Below are 16,403 nucleotides of genomic sequence, written 5' to 3'. Positions count from 1 at the left end.
TACTGTCTCAACCTCAGATAACCCACGCATAGATGAGGATGAGAAGTTGGAAGGGGTGGGATGAAAATGTCATGAATATTACATAAGCAGATTGCCTTTGGGATGTGAATCACAAAATCCTCAGGCCACTTCTAGCCTTTGGTAAGCACTGCAGTGAAGGGGAGGCAAGCGGCCCTGCTCTCACCCCTGTGTCCCTAAGCACACTGAATGACCTGAAAGATACTTAAGCTGTGCTGCAACTTCCTACCGAATGGCGAGCAAGTTAGTAGTTTGTAACTTCCCAACGCCTCGGTGCTGAACACCATGGCCCTGATATTGGGGTGCCTTGAGGCAACCTCAAGGGAAACCGTCAGGGGACAGATTTTGAGATCACATTTGCAGGCCTCCTCCCGGGATAGCGGGTGGCTGTGAAAACTCATGCATCCATTATACACACCGGGGAAACTGGATTTTGCTTATATATGTAAATAATAGGAAGGCTTCCCTTCCCAGTCAAAAAAAGTTAACCACACTCAGCACAGCATTTTGGGGGGGGGGGGGGTGAGGACCGTCAGCTGAGATTAGCCCCTGCGCGCCGCGTGCCCTTCTGGGAGTCGTGCAGTCCCGAGAAGGGAGCATGTCCAAAACAGGAGATCTGCCCTTTTGCTGACAGCCTGGTGGGTTTCCCGCGGCGCCCGGCGCCCTGCCCCCCTGGCTCTACCCCGGGGCACTTTTCCAGACCGCCCCAGGGGTCCCGGCAAGGAGGCGGCGGCGGGGCTCGCTTCCTCGCCTGCCCAGCGCCCCCTGGGGGCTCGGGTGTGGAGAGGTGGTCGCCCACTCCTCTGGCGGCTCTCCTGGCCGGATCAGACGAAGGCCCCCTCCCCGCCCTCGGCGGCCGGCAGCCGCGCCAGCCCTGCCTCCCGCCAGCCCTCCTCCAGCCCCTTTGCCTTGTGCGGGGCCGAGCCAGGCTCGCGGCGGCAGGCGGCGAAAGGAGAGGCTGGGGGAAGGAGCCGCGCACACGCCTCTCGCCGCCCGAGCCCTCCCCCCGCCTGCCTCCCCCGGGGCGGCTGCACAAGTAGCAGCTGCACCGGGGAGCTTTGCCAAAGCTCTGCCAGGGTTAGGCAGGGAGCTGGGGCCGGAGATAAGAGCCGAGCGCGGCGGCGGCGCCTGCACGAAGGAAGGGGCAGAAGGAGACCCGAACAGACCGAGGCGGCGCGGCGCAAGGGAGCTGCCCGGGACCTGGCCCTTGCTCCCCAAGGGTGTCTGCACAGCCCCGCTCCCCTCCCCTCCCCTCCCCTCCCGGCGTGGATGCTCCCTGCCTCAGCGGGCCGTATTGCACCAGACTCGAAGGTGGAGGAGCTTCGGAAAGGCGCCGCGGGCACCTCTCGCCTCCTTCCCACTGCAAAGAAGGCTTCGGCGGGCGGCTGCGGGACCACGCGCGACTCTCCCCGCATTCCCCCGCGTCACCTAAGCCTAAGGCGCAGCGGAAAGCATCGCCCCGCCAAAGACCTGGGACCTGGGGAGGGTGTTCCCGTGCGGGGAGCGAAAAGGGGGAGGCGGCGGAGAGCCGCTTCCTAGGAAATCCTCCTTGAGCGCGAAGGAGCCGTCCTGAAAAGGAAAAGCAAAGAAAAAGCTCGCTCATCATAATACAAGGATACATCTGGACTCTGTTTGCGTTTCCTGGCTTTCCTGGGGACGAAGATGCTGTCCTACGGCGTGCTGGATGCCAATGTGGTAGACGTGGAAAAAAGGCGAAATCCCTCCAAGCATTATGTGAGTACCGAAGGTGGACTAGGACTGGCCCCTGGCAGCGGGTCTCTTCCCCGGGAGCTGTAGGATTTATGACTTCAAAGGGTGTGAGAGATTACTGGGAAAGTGGGGCAGTTGGGCTAAGGTTTCTGGAAGGCAAAAGGGTCACCAGGGAAGGGCTTTTGGCAAGCATGCCGACTCTGTGGAATCACCTCTGGAGCCTACAGTGCTGAAGAAGAACAGGACAGCTTAAATTCATCTGGGTTGAGTGACCAGTGGGGACAAGACACTTTCTGAGGTTCCCTTAAAAGCACAAAAGCTGGGTGTCAAACAAACCTCTTCTGATATTGTATGCATCCACGTAGAAAGCTATGTTGAGTAAGATTTCCCCTCTAGCACAATCCATCTGACTCATTTCTGTTCTGCAGTGAATGCATGCTAGGCTCTGGGTGACATGTTTGGCACGGGAGGTTGGACTAGATGATCTTTAGGTACACTCACACAGAGTTACACCAGCAATTATCAGTGTGTTCCTACCTAGGAATTTTTTTTTTCTGATCATCATTTCCCCTTTCCTGGACAAGATGTGTATGAGGCATATCTTGTTTTATTTGAACCACCTGGGTTTGTTTGGCCAATGTATTCTTTTGGCCTGCAGGCACATCTGGCATGTGTGCTGTTCAGCCCCTTCTGGTCTCCTCTCATATGTATTTTACTTTGCATCTCCAGAATTCAGTAGAGCCTTTCCTGAACAGCCTTATGAGCCTTACAAATCAAGCATCTCCTCCTATGGGACTCTGGATCTTTATGTAAGGACCTTACCACGGCTGTAGGTGGCTTGGTTCCTTCAGAGATAGTCAAGCTGTGGCTCTCCAGATATCCATGGACTACAATTCCCATGAGCCCCTGCCAGCTGGCAGGGGCTCATGGGAACTGTAGTCCATGGACATCTGGAGGGCCGCAGTTTGACTACCCCTGCATTCTGCTGGTTGGCGGTTGACTTGCTCATCAATGATTCTGGGCAGTGACCGTCCATGAACCTTCAGTTCTTCTCTTTAGCTGAGCCGGCCCAGCCCATGTGCAGTGCTTGCTGGGCTCCTGTGGGGAGCAGACCAGGACACCAGCACTGACAGGAATACAGATCACTGGAGACCCAGTGAGGAATGAGAATGTCATGGGTATTACTGATTGATTGGTTTACTGCTCTAGTTAGCCCAAGGCAGCTGACAGGGAAACCAAACATTTTTCAATCACAAATCAACTTTAAAACAAAAAGTATTTGACATGTTTAACCGTTATAAAGGTCAGATACACTAACCAAGAGGCACCGTTAAATTTGTAGGCGTTACAGAATACAAAAGGACTGCAAATTAGTATGAAAGGTCTGTAAGGATGGTACCACTGTCATTTCCAGGGGGAGGGGTGAGTTTGGGGGCAGCGGTTGAAAGCTCCCAACCAACTGCACTTCAGGTGACATGACCCTGATATGCCCTAATCAGTGAAGGTGACTCTCCTGTGTCATGCCAGCAGTTATGTCTTCTTTCAGGAATTTGTGAAAGGTAATACAAGTGCTCACAAATAATTCATTATTATTATTATTTCTCATAAAAACTCTCCTTGCTCTCAAGAGAGGAGAGAGATGGCCAGTTTGGAATCAGATTTCAAAGCCATTGCCTGCCACTAGATAAAGAACGGATATTTTGCTGGAATCGTCATCACGTTCTTCTGCTACTCCAAACTAAGAGAGCAATGTGGACGAACTGTTTTGCTGCAGCCTTGCATTTTTGGCCAGTACTCTGCCCCTGCCTGTTCACTGGGCACTGGGTGCTGAGAACAGCCCTCCCCTCCAGCCCTTCCCAGGCAGGTTGTTAGTTAGGGATTCTGTTAGTTCTGTAAGTTTCAGCCTTGTATCTTGTTGTGCTTTAAGACGAACTGATTGGAAATAGTTAAGGAGAAAAAGAGAGTGATCTGCTCAGGATAGAGGTCTATTCAGGTCTATTCAGAGGGGCTTACTTCTAAGAAAACATTATTTGGATTGCACATATAGAATAATCTAGTCTTTCAGATGGGTGAAATATTAGCAGAGATTTTTGTACCCCTCCTGACCTTCATCAGTGCCAGCCTACAGACTGAGCATCTCATGCCTGCGCTGGAGTGTGGTGCCTTTCCCACATCTCTGGTTCGCTTCCTGTAGATTTACCTTTCAAATACGTTTGGGTTCTTCAAGTTTGATTTGCTAAATAAACCAGCCAATGTGTGCACTTAATCTTGTACTCACATACTGTTGCTGGCGAAACATGAGGAAGGCTTCTACTAATGCTCCCAAGAGTGCTGGTGTCACAGGATACGCTGTCATAGCCCTGCTCTGAGACTTAAAGCTGCGGCTATTATAGAAGGTTGAAAAGCAAACCAGAAACTGTCCTTTTTATGTCCAAAGAAGTTTATGTCCAATTAACCTTAGATGGCAGAAATACTGAAGTAAATGACCAAGAACAGAGGGCTTCAGTAATCTACCATACAACCATTTATTTATTGGATAGCACATTGCAGGTGATTTTTCTTCTATGGGGGCTGCAGTGAGGCTCCAACACATTTGCTGCACTGAATAATTTAAAGGTGCAATCCTATTTATTTCAGTCCAGACCCCAGGGGCTTAAATGGAAGAAACTCTGCATAGGAGTGGATTAAGCCCTGAATATGTTGCTATATATACAGATGCTGATTGCTGTATGTGGGGTGGACTGAGAGCTATTCTTAAAACATTTGGCATTATTCCAGAAACAGTTTATGATGTTCAGTACAAAGAAGATGCAGGTTTCTTTTATGGCTCTTAGATGAATAACAGTGCAGTCCTAAAAACCTTTCCTTGGGAGTAAGTTCCATTGAGTCGGATTTTCAGGAGACCCGCTTGAGGCTGCATAATTAGTTTTGCTCTTTTCTTCTATGCATTGACAACACAATAACATGCATTTGAAAATTCTTAAGGCTGAATGGGCATGATATCACAAATCTTTAACATTCTATACAAGTTTTCTTCTTCTGAAATGAGCAAACTATTGCTCATTAAACTAGTAATCTGTGGGGGGAAGGTTCTGTTTGTTTTATTCCAAGGACTGGGAGAAAAGATAAGAACTCTTTGGGGATAACAGAATTCAGGAGCAGAGAAATGATGGGAATTTGGCCCATCCTTATCCATTGTTGTTCCTCTATATATTTCTGAAACAGCCTAGGGGGTGGGACGTGTCTGGCTGTCCAAGTTAGAATAGGGCCAATCAGGGTGCACCCACCTTTGCCCTGATTGGCCCTGCCCTCCATCCCTGGACTCTAGCCTCTTTGCTCTCAGATGCCTCAGTGCCTGGAACCAGCAGCAGGTAAAAGGAGAGGGCTCTGGGCAAAGGGTCATGGTGGCTAATGAGGGCCTGCTGATGAGAGCCTCCCGGCCTGCTGACTTCCTGCTAAGTAGCTCTGTCTTGGCCCTGCTAATGAGCTGCCCAACTCCCGCCCACCCCACTTCATCTGGCTGCGAGCTGCGGCCCAAAGCCACCTTAAGCTGCCTGGCAAGGGGCCAGGGGAGGGGACCCTTTCAAGGCCCATTCTTAGGAACAGGCTTTGAAGCTACTCTGCTATATTAATTGTCTGTAACTATGGGAACTAGAAGCTTGCTGCCTTAGCAAAGTGAAAACTACTCATCTCAGAGTTCTGTGGGAAGGTGCTGATTGAATGGCCATGTAGATTTCCTAGACTCCTGCCAGTAGAATAGTGGCCCTGCGAGACTAGTGTGCTGAAAACTGTTTTATGCTTCAACATCTATTAATCTACACTGTTACAACATGATTTGGGTTTCTGAACTTCCTCTTCCCACTCAAGATCTGGAAATTTCCGAGATTCCTACCAGGTTGATCTATCAAGTCTGTATTGACTGCCTGGGCTCTTCCGAAGTGCTTTCACGTGCAACATTTTAATGTGATCTTCAAAATTCACACTGAGAAGGAGTGATCAAAATCAACCCAGCCTCAGGCCAAGTACATTTTCTTGTATGTCCTTTCCCCAATTCTGTACATTAGCACCGGCTAAGTGAATCCAGCTGTCATCGTGATATGATTCCCTTCAGGCCTTTTTCACGGGCTTTGTTCAGTCTGGTTTTAAATGTCTCACTGCTTCAATGTGTAAAACTTGGTTTTGCCCATGTGGGGGAAGAACAGTCTGTAGCCGTTCTTTCCACCCAAGGTCAACATTGCCATGGGGTTATTTTCAGCATGATGACTGCTAGCTCTTCTTATCTCTCACTTTCTCTCAGATGTTTGGAGAATGGGAGGAGGAGGAGGATGCATATAGGGAGCAGCATGCTCAAATATTTGTGAGTGTGTTTCAGCAACACCCACAAATTTGTTGCTATATGCTGAGTTCCAGGGTTCCAGGAGATACAAGAGAAATCCCTGACCAGAACACACCTAAGTGTGCATATCTACACTTGTTCCAGTTCATCCCTGGACTCTCCCATCCCTTTCTCTTTCTCTCTCCATTGTTAAAGTTTAGATGTATGTATGTCTCTTTGGGGCAAGTTTTGTTTTCTTTTAAAAATTAGGCTGCAAAGTGTCATGTACATCTATAGTGTTGTGTAAATAAATATGCGAAAAACAGAGCCTGAAGTAACTATTGTGTTTTGGGGTGTTTTTTATACAGCCATGTAAACAGGTGCCACCACTGCCATTTACGTGTTACCAGGTCATTTTTTCTTCTACTTTTTTTTTTACTGCATTTACGTGAAAAGAAGGCAACTCAATGTAAGAAGAGCCCCTTAAAAATGTTCTACACAAACCTTTTAAAAATTACTATACATACTTATAATCTGAAATGTAGGATAACCTTCTCCCCTCGCCCTTGACTGAACACATGGAAAAGGATTGTCTTCCTTTTGTGTAAATACAGCATTCTACATGCAACATTAATTGATGGGTGTGGGAGCTTGGTTGTAAATATGGTCAGCATAGAGCTGGACTAAGAGAAGAAGGAGGCCGTGTATGGAGTCCCTTTAAAGAGGAGGGCAGGCTGCTGAACTGTTTGATCATGTCAAGTCACCCAAGTGGTGCTTGTTATATTCCTTTGAAGAACTAATTTAGATATAATGTGAAAACCACGGCTCATTTTAATCGTGATTTGTTTGTGAAACCAGGAATTGGCTTGCAGAGAATCGTTCAGATTCTGCACAACAAAACAAAATCAGAGTCTAGTGGCACCTTTAAGACCAACAAAAATGTATTCAAGGCATGAGCTTTTGAGTGCAAGCACTCTTCCTCAGACTGGTATGCCTTGGCAAAGGTTGGTTTCATCACCATCCCAATTGTCTGTACTTACCCTGCAGAGATCTAGCTGATACCCTGGTCTGCACCAAGGAGCAAGCTGGGGTTAAGCCTCGATGTTTACATCAGAATAACTTGTAGAGCCATAGTTAAGATGAACTGTGATTAGTAAACCAGCTATAGTTTCAGATTCTGGTTTGACTTTCCTTAGAAACCGCTGGTGGAACAGCCAATGTTTGATCCCACTAACCTTAGTTTAATTATGGTGTAACATTTTGTCTAGACTTAGCCACACAGCGCCTATATTTACAATTCAGAGAGAGAGAGAGAGAGAGAGAGAGAGAGAGAGAGAGAGAGAATTTATTTCTATTTTCTTGCCACTTTCTGGAAGATGGTTCTTTTAGGGAGGGCCTTTGACCTATATGTACATTAATCCACAAGAGAGAGTCACAGTAGCAACCAAGACAAGAAAAGGCAAAATAGTGTGACTGTTGCTTTGTATAGATGAAACACTCAGGGGTCATCATCAGGTCTAATAAAATGTATTTTTACCCCCCTTCTGCCAATCTGTTTTCAACCTTCTCTTGTCTATATATGCATTGTCAGATCAATTGTTGGTTATGCTGTAGCTGCTTTATGGAAACAGCTTACAGAAAATGTAAAAGAATTTTTATCATGCTATAACTGGACTTTTTGTTTCTATCAGAGTATGTTATATCAAGGCGTACTGTTTAGTTTTGTATCACATTAGATGATAGCTGACTTCAGGATTTTGGATGAAAAGGTGGGCTAAAAATTGGTTTTAATAAATAAAGAGTTAATGAAAGTACATTCCTCGAAAGCAGAGAGGAAGTACATCCCTGAGCCTGCTTCTCTATGTGGTGGGGGTGGTTCAGAAATAAGGCAAATCCCTCTGAATAAATCCCACAAGAGGGACATGTGCTGCCTACCTTTGTTCCATCTAAGTGCATTCTAGAGGTAATCTCTGTTTTAAGTACCAGTGGACCCAATACAAGCAGACTTATCAACCCTGGGTGACGTCATTTGCCATCTAAAATCCGGTTCCCATCAGTTAATTATGGAACAGAGTTTAACTAATATTTGGTACTCCGGTGTATAGGCCTTCTTGGCAGGAAACAGCTGTCTTTTACACCATCTATGGGCTGTTTCTTTGTCAACAGCCATTTTATGTCGCTTCCTCTTCACAACCATGTGTCCATACAAAAAGGAAGCAGTTCACAAAGCAGGGTTGCTAGCAGGCAGTTCACAATGCTGTGTTAATGTGTCTAATCAAGTGCTTTGATGTGTCCCGGTAAAGACGACATCTTGTTTTTTTGCCTCAGGCATCAACTGTGTGTATTGTGTAAAGGTACAAACTCATAAAGCTGCTTTATAGTGAGTCAGACTATTGGTCCATTTTGGCCAATATTGTCCATTGTAAGCCACAGCTCTCCAAGCTTTCTATCAGAGGTCTGTCCTAGCCTTGCTAGCTGAGATACTTTTCACTTGAGATGCCTGGAATGGGTCTCAGGAACGTCCTGCAGGCAAATCAGGTGGGGTATCCCCATGCTATAGCCCAGTCTCCAAAATGAAACACAGCCACAGAAACACAGAAAACATATTTTTATTTTGGAAAACTGCTTTCTCAAATAAGATCTGCTCCCTAATGCTAGCAGGGTTGCCAGCTCTGGGTTGGAAAGTTTTTGGAGATTTGGGGGCAGTGTCTCGGGAAACACGAGAGGCCTGGGGAGTTTGAGGAGGGGCAGGAAATCACCAGAAAATCAATGCCATAATGTCCACACCCAAAGCTGCTATTTTCTCCAGGGAAACTTTACTCTGTACTCCAGAGATCAACTGTAGTTCTGGGAGAACTCCTAGTCCCACCTGGAGTTTGGTAACCCTAATGCTCTTGTCAGTAAACCTTTGGACTGCAAATGGAAGATTTCACTGTGAACTTGTCCTGAGAACATATCTAAATAGCAACTAATTCATACATTATTTCTCAGTCTGTTTACACTAAAAATTGCCTGTGCAGAATGCTGGTTGACTGATGGTTATGATCAGTCATGAAACCATTTCCCAGAGCAGAGTTTAAAGTTGTTATTATTTTTGAAAGGGAACCTCTGTCTTTTTTAGAGGTTCTGAGTAAATCTGAAATGGCTAGAGCATGTTTAGAGAAATAACCTGTTTTCTGATAAGTAGCACTGCCCATTTTTTAAAATGAAAAACTGAAATGAGGCAGATATTCACCCCATCTAGATCAGGGCTTGAACTGATGAAACTGCTGCTCTTTCTGGAATTTGTGCTCCATCCCAGGATGGTTCCTGGGATGACCATAAGAGCAGCTGTGCTGGATCAGAGCGATGGACCTTGTAGTCTGGCATCCTAGCTAGCCAGATGCCTCTAAGATGTTGTCTTCCAAGCACTGGCATTAAGCAGGTTATTGCCTCTGAACATGGAAGATCCATTTAGTTATTGTGGCTAGTAGCTGAGGATAGATTAATCCTCCATAAATATGGCCAGTCACCTTTAAAATACACCAAATTAGTTGCTTTTAACACATCTTATCTTAAGCATTAATAATATTTGAGTAAAAAGTACTTAATCAGTCCTGTACCTGTTTCCCATCTATGTCATTGGGTGCTCGAGTTCTAGCAGAATGGGAGAGGGAGAATCATAGAATCATAGAGTTGGAAGGGGCCATTCAGGCCATCTAGTCCAACCCCCTGCTCAACGCAGGATCAGCCCTAAGCATCCTAAAGCATCCAAGAAAAGTGTGTATCCAACCTTTGCTTGAAGACTGCCAGTGAAAAGGTGCTCTCTGTCCATTTTCTTCACCCTGTGCATAATTTCATGTATTTTTATTATGTCCCCTCTTAGTCACCTTCCTAGTCTAAAAAGCCTTCCTCATAGGAAAAGAGCTCTCATCCCTTAATCATCTGGGTTGCTCTCTTCTGTAGTTTTTCCAGCACTGCAAGATCCTTTTAAAGATACAGTGACCAGAAATGTGTGCAGTATTCCAAATGAGACCACGCCATAGCTCTTTGCAAGGGCCTTGCAATATTGACTGTTTACGTTTCAATCTTGACCTTTTCTACAACAGCTCTAAGATCCCTTTCAGTCTTGGTTTAAGCCAGTTCAGACCCCATAATATTTATTTAAAGGTAGGATTTTTGGGGTGCCTGCGGTGGATAATTTTTTCACACAGCTCCCTCTTTTCTTTCTTTGCCATCAAGTCACAGCTGACTTATTGTGACCCGCAGGGGTAGTCAAACTGCGGCCCTCCAGATGTCCATGGACTACAATTCCCATGAGGAATTGTAGTCCATGGACATCTGGAGGGCTGCCGTTTGACTACCCCTGCCATAGGGTTTTCAATGCAACAGATGTTTGGAGATTGTTTGCCACATTGCCCCTGCTTAGCTTATGAGATCTAATGAGATCAGGCTATATTATCCAGATCAGAGTCCCTCATCAAGGTGACATTATTTTAAGTAATGAACATGAAATAAAATGAATAATAATGCCAGAAAAGACACACAACAAAAATTTTATTTAATTTTGTATATATATAAATTTTGTATAATATAATTTTGTATATATAAGTGAAAAAAAATTCAAATTCCAGCACACTGTTTTATCATAAGTGCCGGTGTAGTGCACTGGTTAAAATGTCAGGCTAGGATCTGGGAAATCCAGGTTTGAAACCCGACTCGTGCCATGGAAGATCGCTGGGTGATCTTGAGCCATTCACATTACTTTCAGACTAGCTCTAACCTAGAAATCCTCAGCTAAGCTTGATCGCCTCAGATCTCAGAAGCTAAGCAGGGCTGTGACTTGATCACATTACTTGTGTTTTGAGCAGGCACCCGGGAAGGCTTCTATTCTCCATTTTGAAGCCCAAGCGCTGATCATCCCAAACATCTACAAGGCATTTTTAGTCAAAGCATCACAAAATAATGATCACAAGCTTCACCAGACTGGATGTTAAGAAGGGGCTCCCATCCTCCATTGTTTCTAAAGGACTAACGTCAAACTAGAGAATTTCTGCAATAGAAACTGATGGTAGGGGGCATTTTTACAAGACCAACAGAACCAGAGCAGAGTATCCAGCAGTACTAGTGCAATCACAAGGTGCCCATCAGAGCCCAGTGCAATTGTGACAATGGCAACTCAACAGGACTGATGTCAAGCACAGAATCACAATCCACAGTCCCAGCAGAACCAGTGCAATATACTGTGCGCAGCAAACCCAGTGCCAGAGGGAAACTCAGAGGGAATATTTGGTTTAAAATTTATTTCAGCATTTTTGATGTATGGTATGTCTACATACCATATTTTATTTTCCTGGGCTCCAAGATCACTGCAGATGGGGACTGCAGCAAAGAAATTAAAAGACGCTTGCTCCTGGGGAGGAAAGCTATGGCAAATCTAGACAGCATCCTAAAAAGCAGAGACATCACCCTGCCAACAAAAGTGTGTTTAGTCAAGGCTATGGTATTCCCAGTTGCAATGTATGGCTGCGAAAGTTGGACCACAAGGAAGGCCGGGCATCAAAGAATTGAGGCTTTTGAATTCTGGTGCTGGAGAAGACTCTTGCAAGTCCCTTGGACTGCAAGGCGAACAAACCGGTCAGTCCTAGAGGAGATCAACCCTGACTGCTCTTTAGAAAGCCAGATCCTGAAGATGAAACTCAAATACTTTGGCCACCTCATGAGAAGGAAGGACTCCCTGGAGAAGAGCCTAATGCTGGGAGCGATTGAGGGCAAAAGAAGAAGGGGACAACAGAGAATGAGGTGGCTGGATGGAATCACTGAAGCAGTCGGTGCAAACTTAAATGGACTCCGGGGAATGGTAGAGGACAGGAAGGCCTGGAGGATCATTGTCCATGGGGTCGCGATGGGTCGGACACGACTTCACACCTAACAACAACAACAATGTCTACAACAGCAAAATTAGTAAAATTAGTGCAGATATTGAACTTGCAAATATAAATTTCACCTTTGTAGTATTCAGGATAAGAAAGTGGAATTGGTCTTGTTACATTGTTTTCCTTTTGAAACATGGGAAATAATTAGGTGGAATGGTAATAATAAAATACTGCATTTGTAGTTGTACTCTGGCTAGAGTAAATGTTTAGCTTGGATGTTAAACAATAGTTATAAGCCAGAATGTTTTTTCAGGAGTACTTGTATCTAGATAGGAATAGATAAATATTATGGTATTATTACTAGAAAGAGTTACCAGAAAGATAAAAGCCTATAAAGCAAGTTATCCAATGAGTTTGAATGCACAGATTATGTTAAAGCCAAAGTGGTTAAATGTAGGACTTTTTGGCATACAGAAAACATGTTAAAAGAGGCCAATTTTCAACCACAAACAGTATAAATATGGTAAATGTTTATTCACTTTATTTACTTAATTACTCATTTATAATAGTTATCTTGTGCCAAAGCACAACACTAAACTAGTGAACCAACCAGATTGGACTACTGTAACATGCTCAGCTTGGGGCTGCCTTTGAACATACAAAATTGGTACAAAATGCTGCAGCAAGATAAGATTCCTGTCTGGGCTCTGCAGCTTGAAACCTGTAAATCCAGTGCTGCATTAACTCTTCTGATTATGTATTAGCTCCCAGGCTCAATTTAAAGTGCTGGTTATTACTTTTAAATCCTTTCACAGCCTAGAGCCTTCACTTCCTGAACCATATTTTCTGCACCTACAAGCCAACTAGGTTCTTCAGACAACCTTTTCTATATGGTGCTCTTCCCTCTTGTAGTACTCTGTACTGGTGTAGAACCATAGAATCATAGAGTTGGAAGGTACTGCCTGGGTCATCTAGTCCAACCCCCTGCACAATGCAGGAACTCACAACTACCTGCCCACCCATGATCACCCCAATTTAATTCCTAAGTGATCCCCCCCCAACAAAAATCTTCAGAATCCAGCCTGGAGGGAATTCACCTACCAACCCACAGTGGTGATCAGCAATTCCCTGGGTATGGTAGGAAGGGCCACAAGAGACAAACACTGGCACATCCCTTCCTGCCCACCCACTCACAATTTGCCTAAGTTCATGAAATCAGCATTTCTGTCAGATGGCTATCTAGCCTCTGCTTAAAAACTTCCAAAGAAGGCGTGAGGTCACAGGTATTTTCTATGGTGAGGGTGGGTCCAGCCCTTTGGAATGGCTTACCAGAGTGAGTATGGAAGGCACTTTTCACTTGCTGCATTTAGGAAAGTGTATAAGAGAGTTTTATTCCAGCGAGTGTTTAATAGAGAATAAACTGTGTTGGCAGATTTGACTTCGTTCTTTTTCATTTTGCGCGTCTTTTATAGTTCTCTGTGTTTTTAATTCAATGTGGTTTTAATTCTGTGTGCTTTCTAATATGTCATCTGCCTTTTAAATTAATTCTCTGTGTTTTAATCTGTGCATTTGGACTGTTAAGTTTTGGCCCTTGCAACTTGGTGTTGCACTGTTAGCTACCTTGAGTGTGAGAAGAAAAGGCAGGATATGAATGTTTTAAATGAATAAATAGGTCAGCAGCTTAAAAACAATTAAAATAGCAGCAATTAAAATTCAAATTAGCATCAGGAAAAAAATTATCCACATAGAAACACACTTTGACTTTTTAAAAATTCAGTAGATGAAATGGCCAGATATACACAGCTGCAACACTTAGCTAAATTTCTCAGCAGTAAAACTCAAGCTACTCAATAAAGAAGCAGGAAACACTTAATATTCATAATTAAAACCCTGGGAATCACTTTTTGGCCTTTTGGCTAAGATCAAGTGTAAGTAAGCCTGGGATAATAAAAACATTTTTATCTGGTGACCAAAACTGAACTACAAAGATACCAAGTTTGCATTTACAAGGACCCTTACTGTCTCGCACCTCGTGTTTCTGGGGAAGATGGTAGAAAGGGCTGTCGTAAACCAACTAATGGCATTCCTGGAAGAAGCTTCGGTCCTAGACCCATCCCAGTCAGATTTCCGGCCTGGCCATGGGATAGAGACAGATTACCTCCATTGCCAGTTGGACCGAGGCAGGTCGGCACTGTCGATATTACTAGACCTCTCAGCAGCATTTGACACATTCAATCATGAGCTTCTAGCTCGCCACCTCATTGATGTCGGAATATGAGGAACAGCCTGTCAGTGGCTGATCTCCTTCCCCTGGGGTTGTGGACAGAAGGTTGCAATAGGAGAGAGAACATTAAACCACTGACAACTTACTTGCGGAGTCCCACAAGGAGCGGTCCTCTCTTCTATCCTATTCAACATCTTCATGCGCCCTCTTGCACAACTGGTACAGAAGTTTGGGCTGAGTTGTCATCAATATGTAGATGACACCCAGCTCTTCCTCCTGATGGATGACAGCCCCGACTCTCCCCCAGAAGCATCAGCCAGCTGCCTGGAAGCAGTGACAAGATGGCTCGAGCAGAGTAGTCTGAGTAGTTCTGGTAATCACCTTCAAGGCCATACGTGGTCAGAGCCCAGTGTACCTGAAGGACCGCCTCCCTGCCTATGCCCCTCAAAGAGCTTCGTAGGGCCTACAAAAGGAGCTCTTCCGCCAGGCATAACCAACAACATCTGAAGGCCCCCTGCTCCTTCCCTCCCAGAGCTCCATCAGTGCACTCTGGACCTGTTTGCACTGTTGCACTGTTTGCACTGTTACAATGATCAGTTATTAGTATTATTGTTACTGTTATTTATATGTTATGGAGTGTTTCATGTATTATTTATACATTTTATGTAAACCGCCCTGAGCCTCTGGGGAGGGCAGTATATATAGTATTTGCTGGCGTATAAGACTACTTTTCCCCCCTGAAAAACATGCCTCCAAGTGGGGGGGTCGTCCTATACGCCGGGTGCACTTCAGTTGGAATAGACATAGCTGCCCATAGTACTGTAATGTAATGTAAGAAACTCTATATTTTGAGTGGAAATGTTGGGGGGTCGTCTTATACGCCCAGTCGTCTTATATGCCGGCAAATACGGTAAATATAATAAATAAACAAATAAACAACCAAACAAACAAACAGGGACATGGATGAAAACAAAATATTTAAACGTTTTCTTGAGGAAGGCAGACTGCAAATCATGTGAAATAAACAAACATGTCTAATCCCTCATGTCTATCCCTGCAGCAAGGGATGGTACACTCAACAGCATGTGATTTTGATACTAATTCATGCGGTGATTCATGTGGTAGGAAATAAAAAAGAGAAACCTAACTACAGCAACCGTTTCAAAAAGTTGTTGAAATTGTGGGGTCTTCCCTTAAATGTGCAAGACAGTTTTTTAAACAGATTGCTTCAAATCCTGTTGCACGTCTCCGATCTGGCTTGGGGAATTCCTGGAGGTTTGGGGAGGGGAGCGGAGGGAGCATAATGTCAAAGAGTCTACCCTCCAAAGCTTCCATTTCTCCAAAGGAACTATCATTTGGAGATCAACTACAATTTTAGCACATCTCCAAGTCCCCCCTGGAGGTTGGCTTTCCTTGGCCCATTCCGCACACATAGGATAATACACTTTCAATGTGCTTTGGCAGCTGGATTTTCCTGTGCATAACAAGAAAATCTACTTCTAAAGTACGTTGGAAGTGCATTATGTGTGCTGAATAGGCCCTAGTCTGCTTGCACCTCCACTATTACCTTATGGTTCCCAATTGTGCATTCTACAGCATCCCTAAGACTTCTCCAGCTTTGTTCAAACTGTTTCAGTGCAATGTTTAGTTTTCCTTTGGCATTTTCAGAACTTTCCCATGAGGTTTTGTTGGGCTTTACCATGACTGTAAATAAAGCAAATAGCCCTTTGTGTAAAAGTTCAGCTACTGCTTAGAAGAACTGGTCTGGGAGTGCAAACTGATGACCCAGTATGAGCAGCCTTCTGGCAACATCTAGAGCTGAGCTGATTTCTGAGGCAGGCTTCTGGTAAAAAGTAAGACATACTGCTTTGTTACAGGCTAGGAAATCTTAACAGTTGGACACATGGTTGTGAAAAAGTCACTTGCAAGATTTTCTGACAAGCCAAAAGATTACGAGCTGTTATCACTGGGGCAGGGCCAGGCTGTGCTGGAGGCCCTCCAGTAGTTTGATGTCACTGGCAAGTCAGCAAAGACGTCAGCTAAAGGACTTTCCCATGCCCCATCAGTCCCTAAATGTGTGAGGCAAAAAGTCCCCCCCCCCTTTCATCTATACAAGTTTACTGGTGTGGAAATTTTGGGGGGATCATTTTTTTAAATGGGTTCTGGACAGGCATTAATTGTCTGGAACAGGGGTAGTCAAACTGCAGCCCTCCAGATGTCCATGGACTACAATTCCCAGGAGCCCCTGCCGGTAAACGCTGGCAGGGGGCTCCTGGGAATT

At 45.0% G+C, this 16,403-nt stretch overlaps 1 protein-coding gene across 3 annotated transcripts in view; it reads left to right on the top strand.

Annotated features, from left to right (window-relative positions):
- The first annotated feature begins 951 nt into the window (after window positions 1–951).
- The window catches only part of SH3PXD2A (SH3 and PX domains 2A), a 284,459-nt gene continuing 269,007 nt past the window's right edge, over window positions 952–16,403 (top strand). For 2 of the 3 annotated variants that reach the window (XM_077349632.1, XM_077349631.1), the window contains exon 1: window positions 953–1,752. In XM_077349632.1, coding sequence (XP_077205747.1) covers window positions 1,681–1,752 — 72 coding nt within the window. In that variant the 5' untranslated portion in view covers window positions 953–1,680. Of the gene's footprint in view, window positions 1,753–16,403 lie in introns of all 3 variants that reach the window. The other variant, XM_077349634.1, reaches the window with a different exon arrangement.

The sequence above is a fragment of the Paroedura picta genome, chromosome 8, assembly GCF_049243985.1.
Source record: "Paroedura picta isolate Pp20150507F chromosome 8, Ppicta_v3.0, whole genome shotgun sequence".
NCBI classification, from domain to species: domain Eukaryota; kingdom Metazoa; phylum Chordata; class Lepidosauria; order Squamata; family Gekkonidae; genus Paroedura; species Paroedura picta.
The sequence above is the reverse complement of the archived record's forward strand: the minus strand, read 5'-3'. Positions and strand labels throughout refer to the sequence as shown.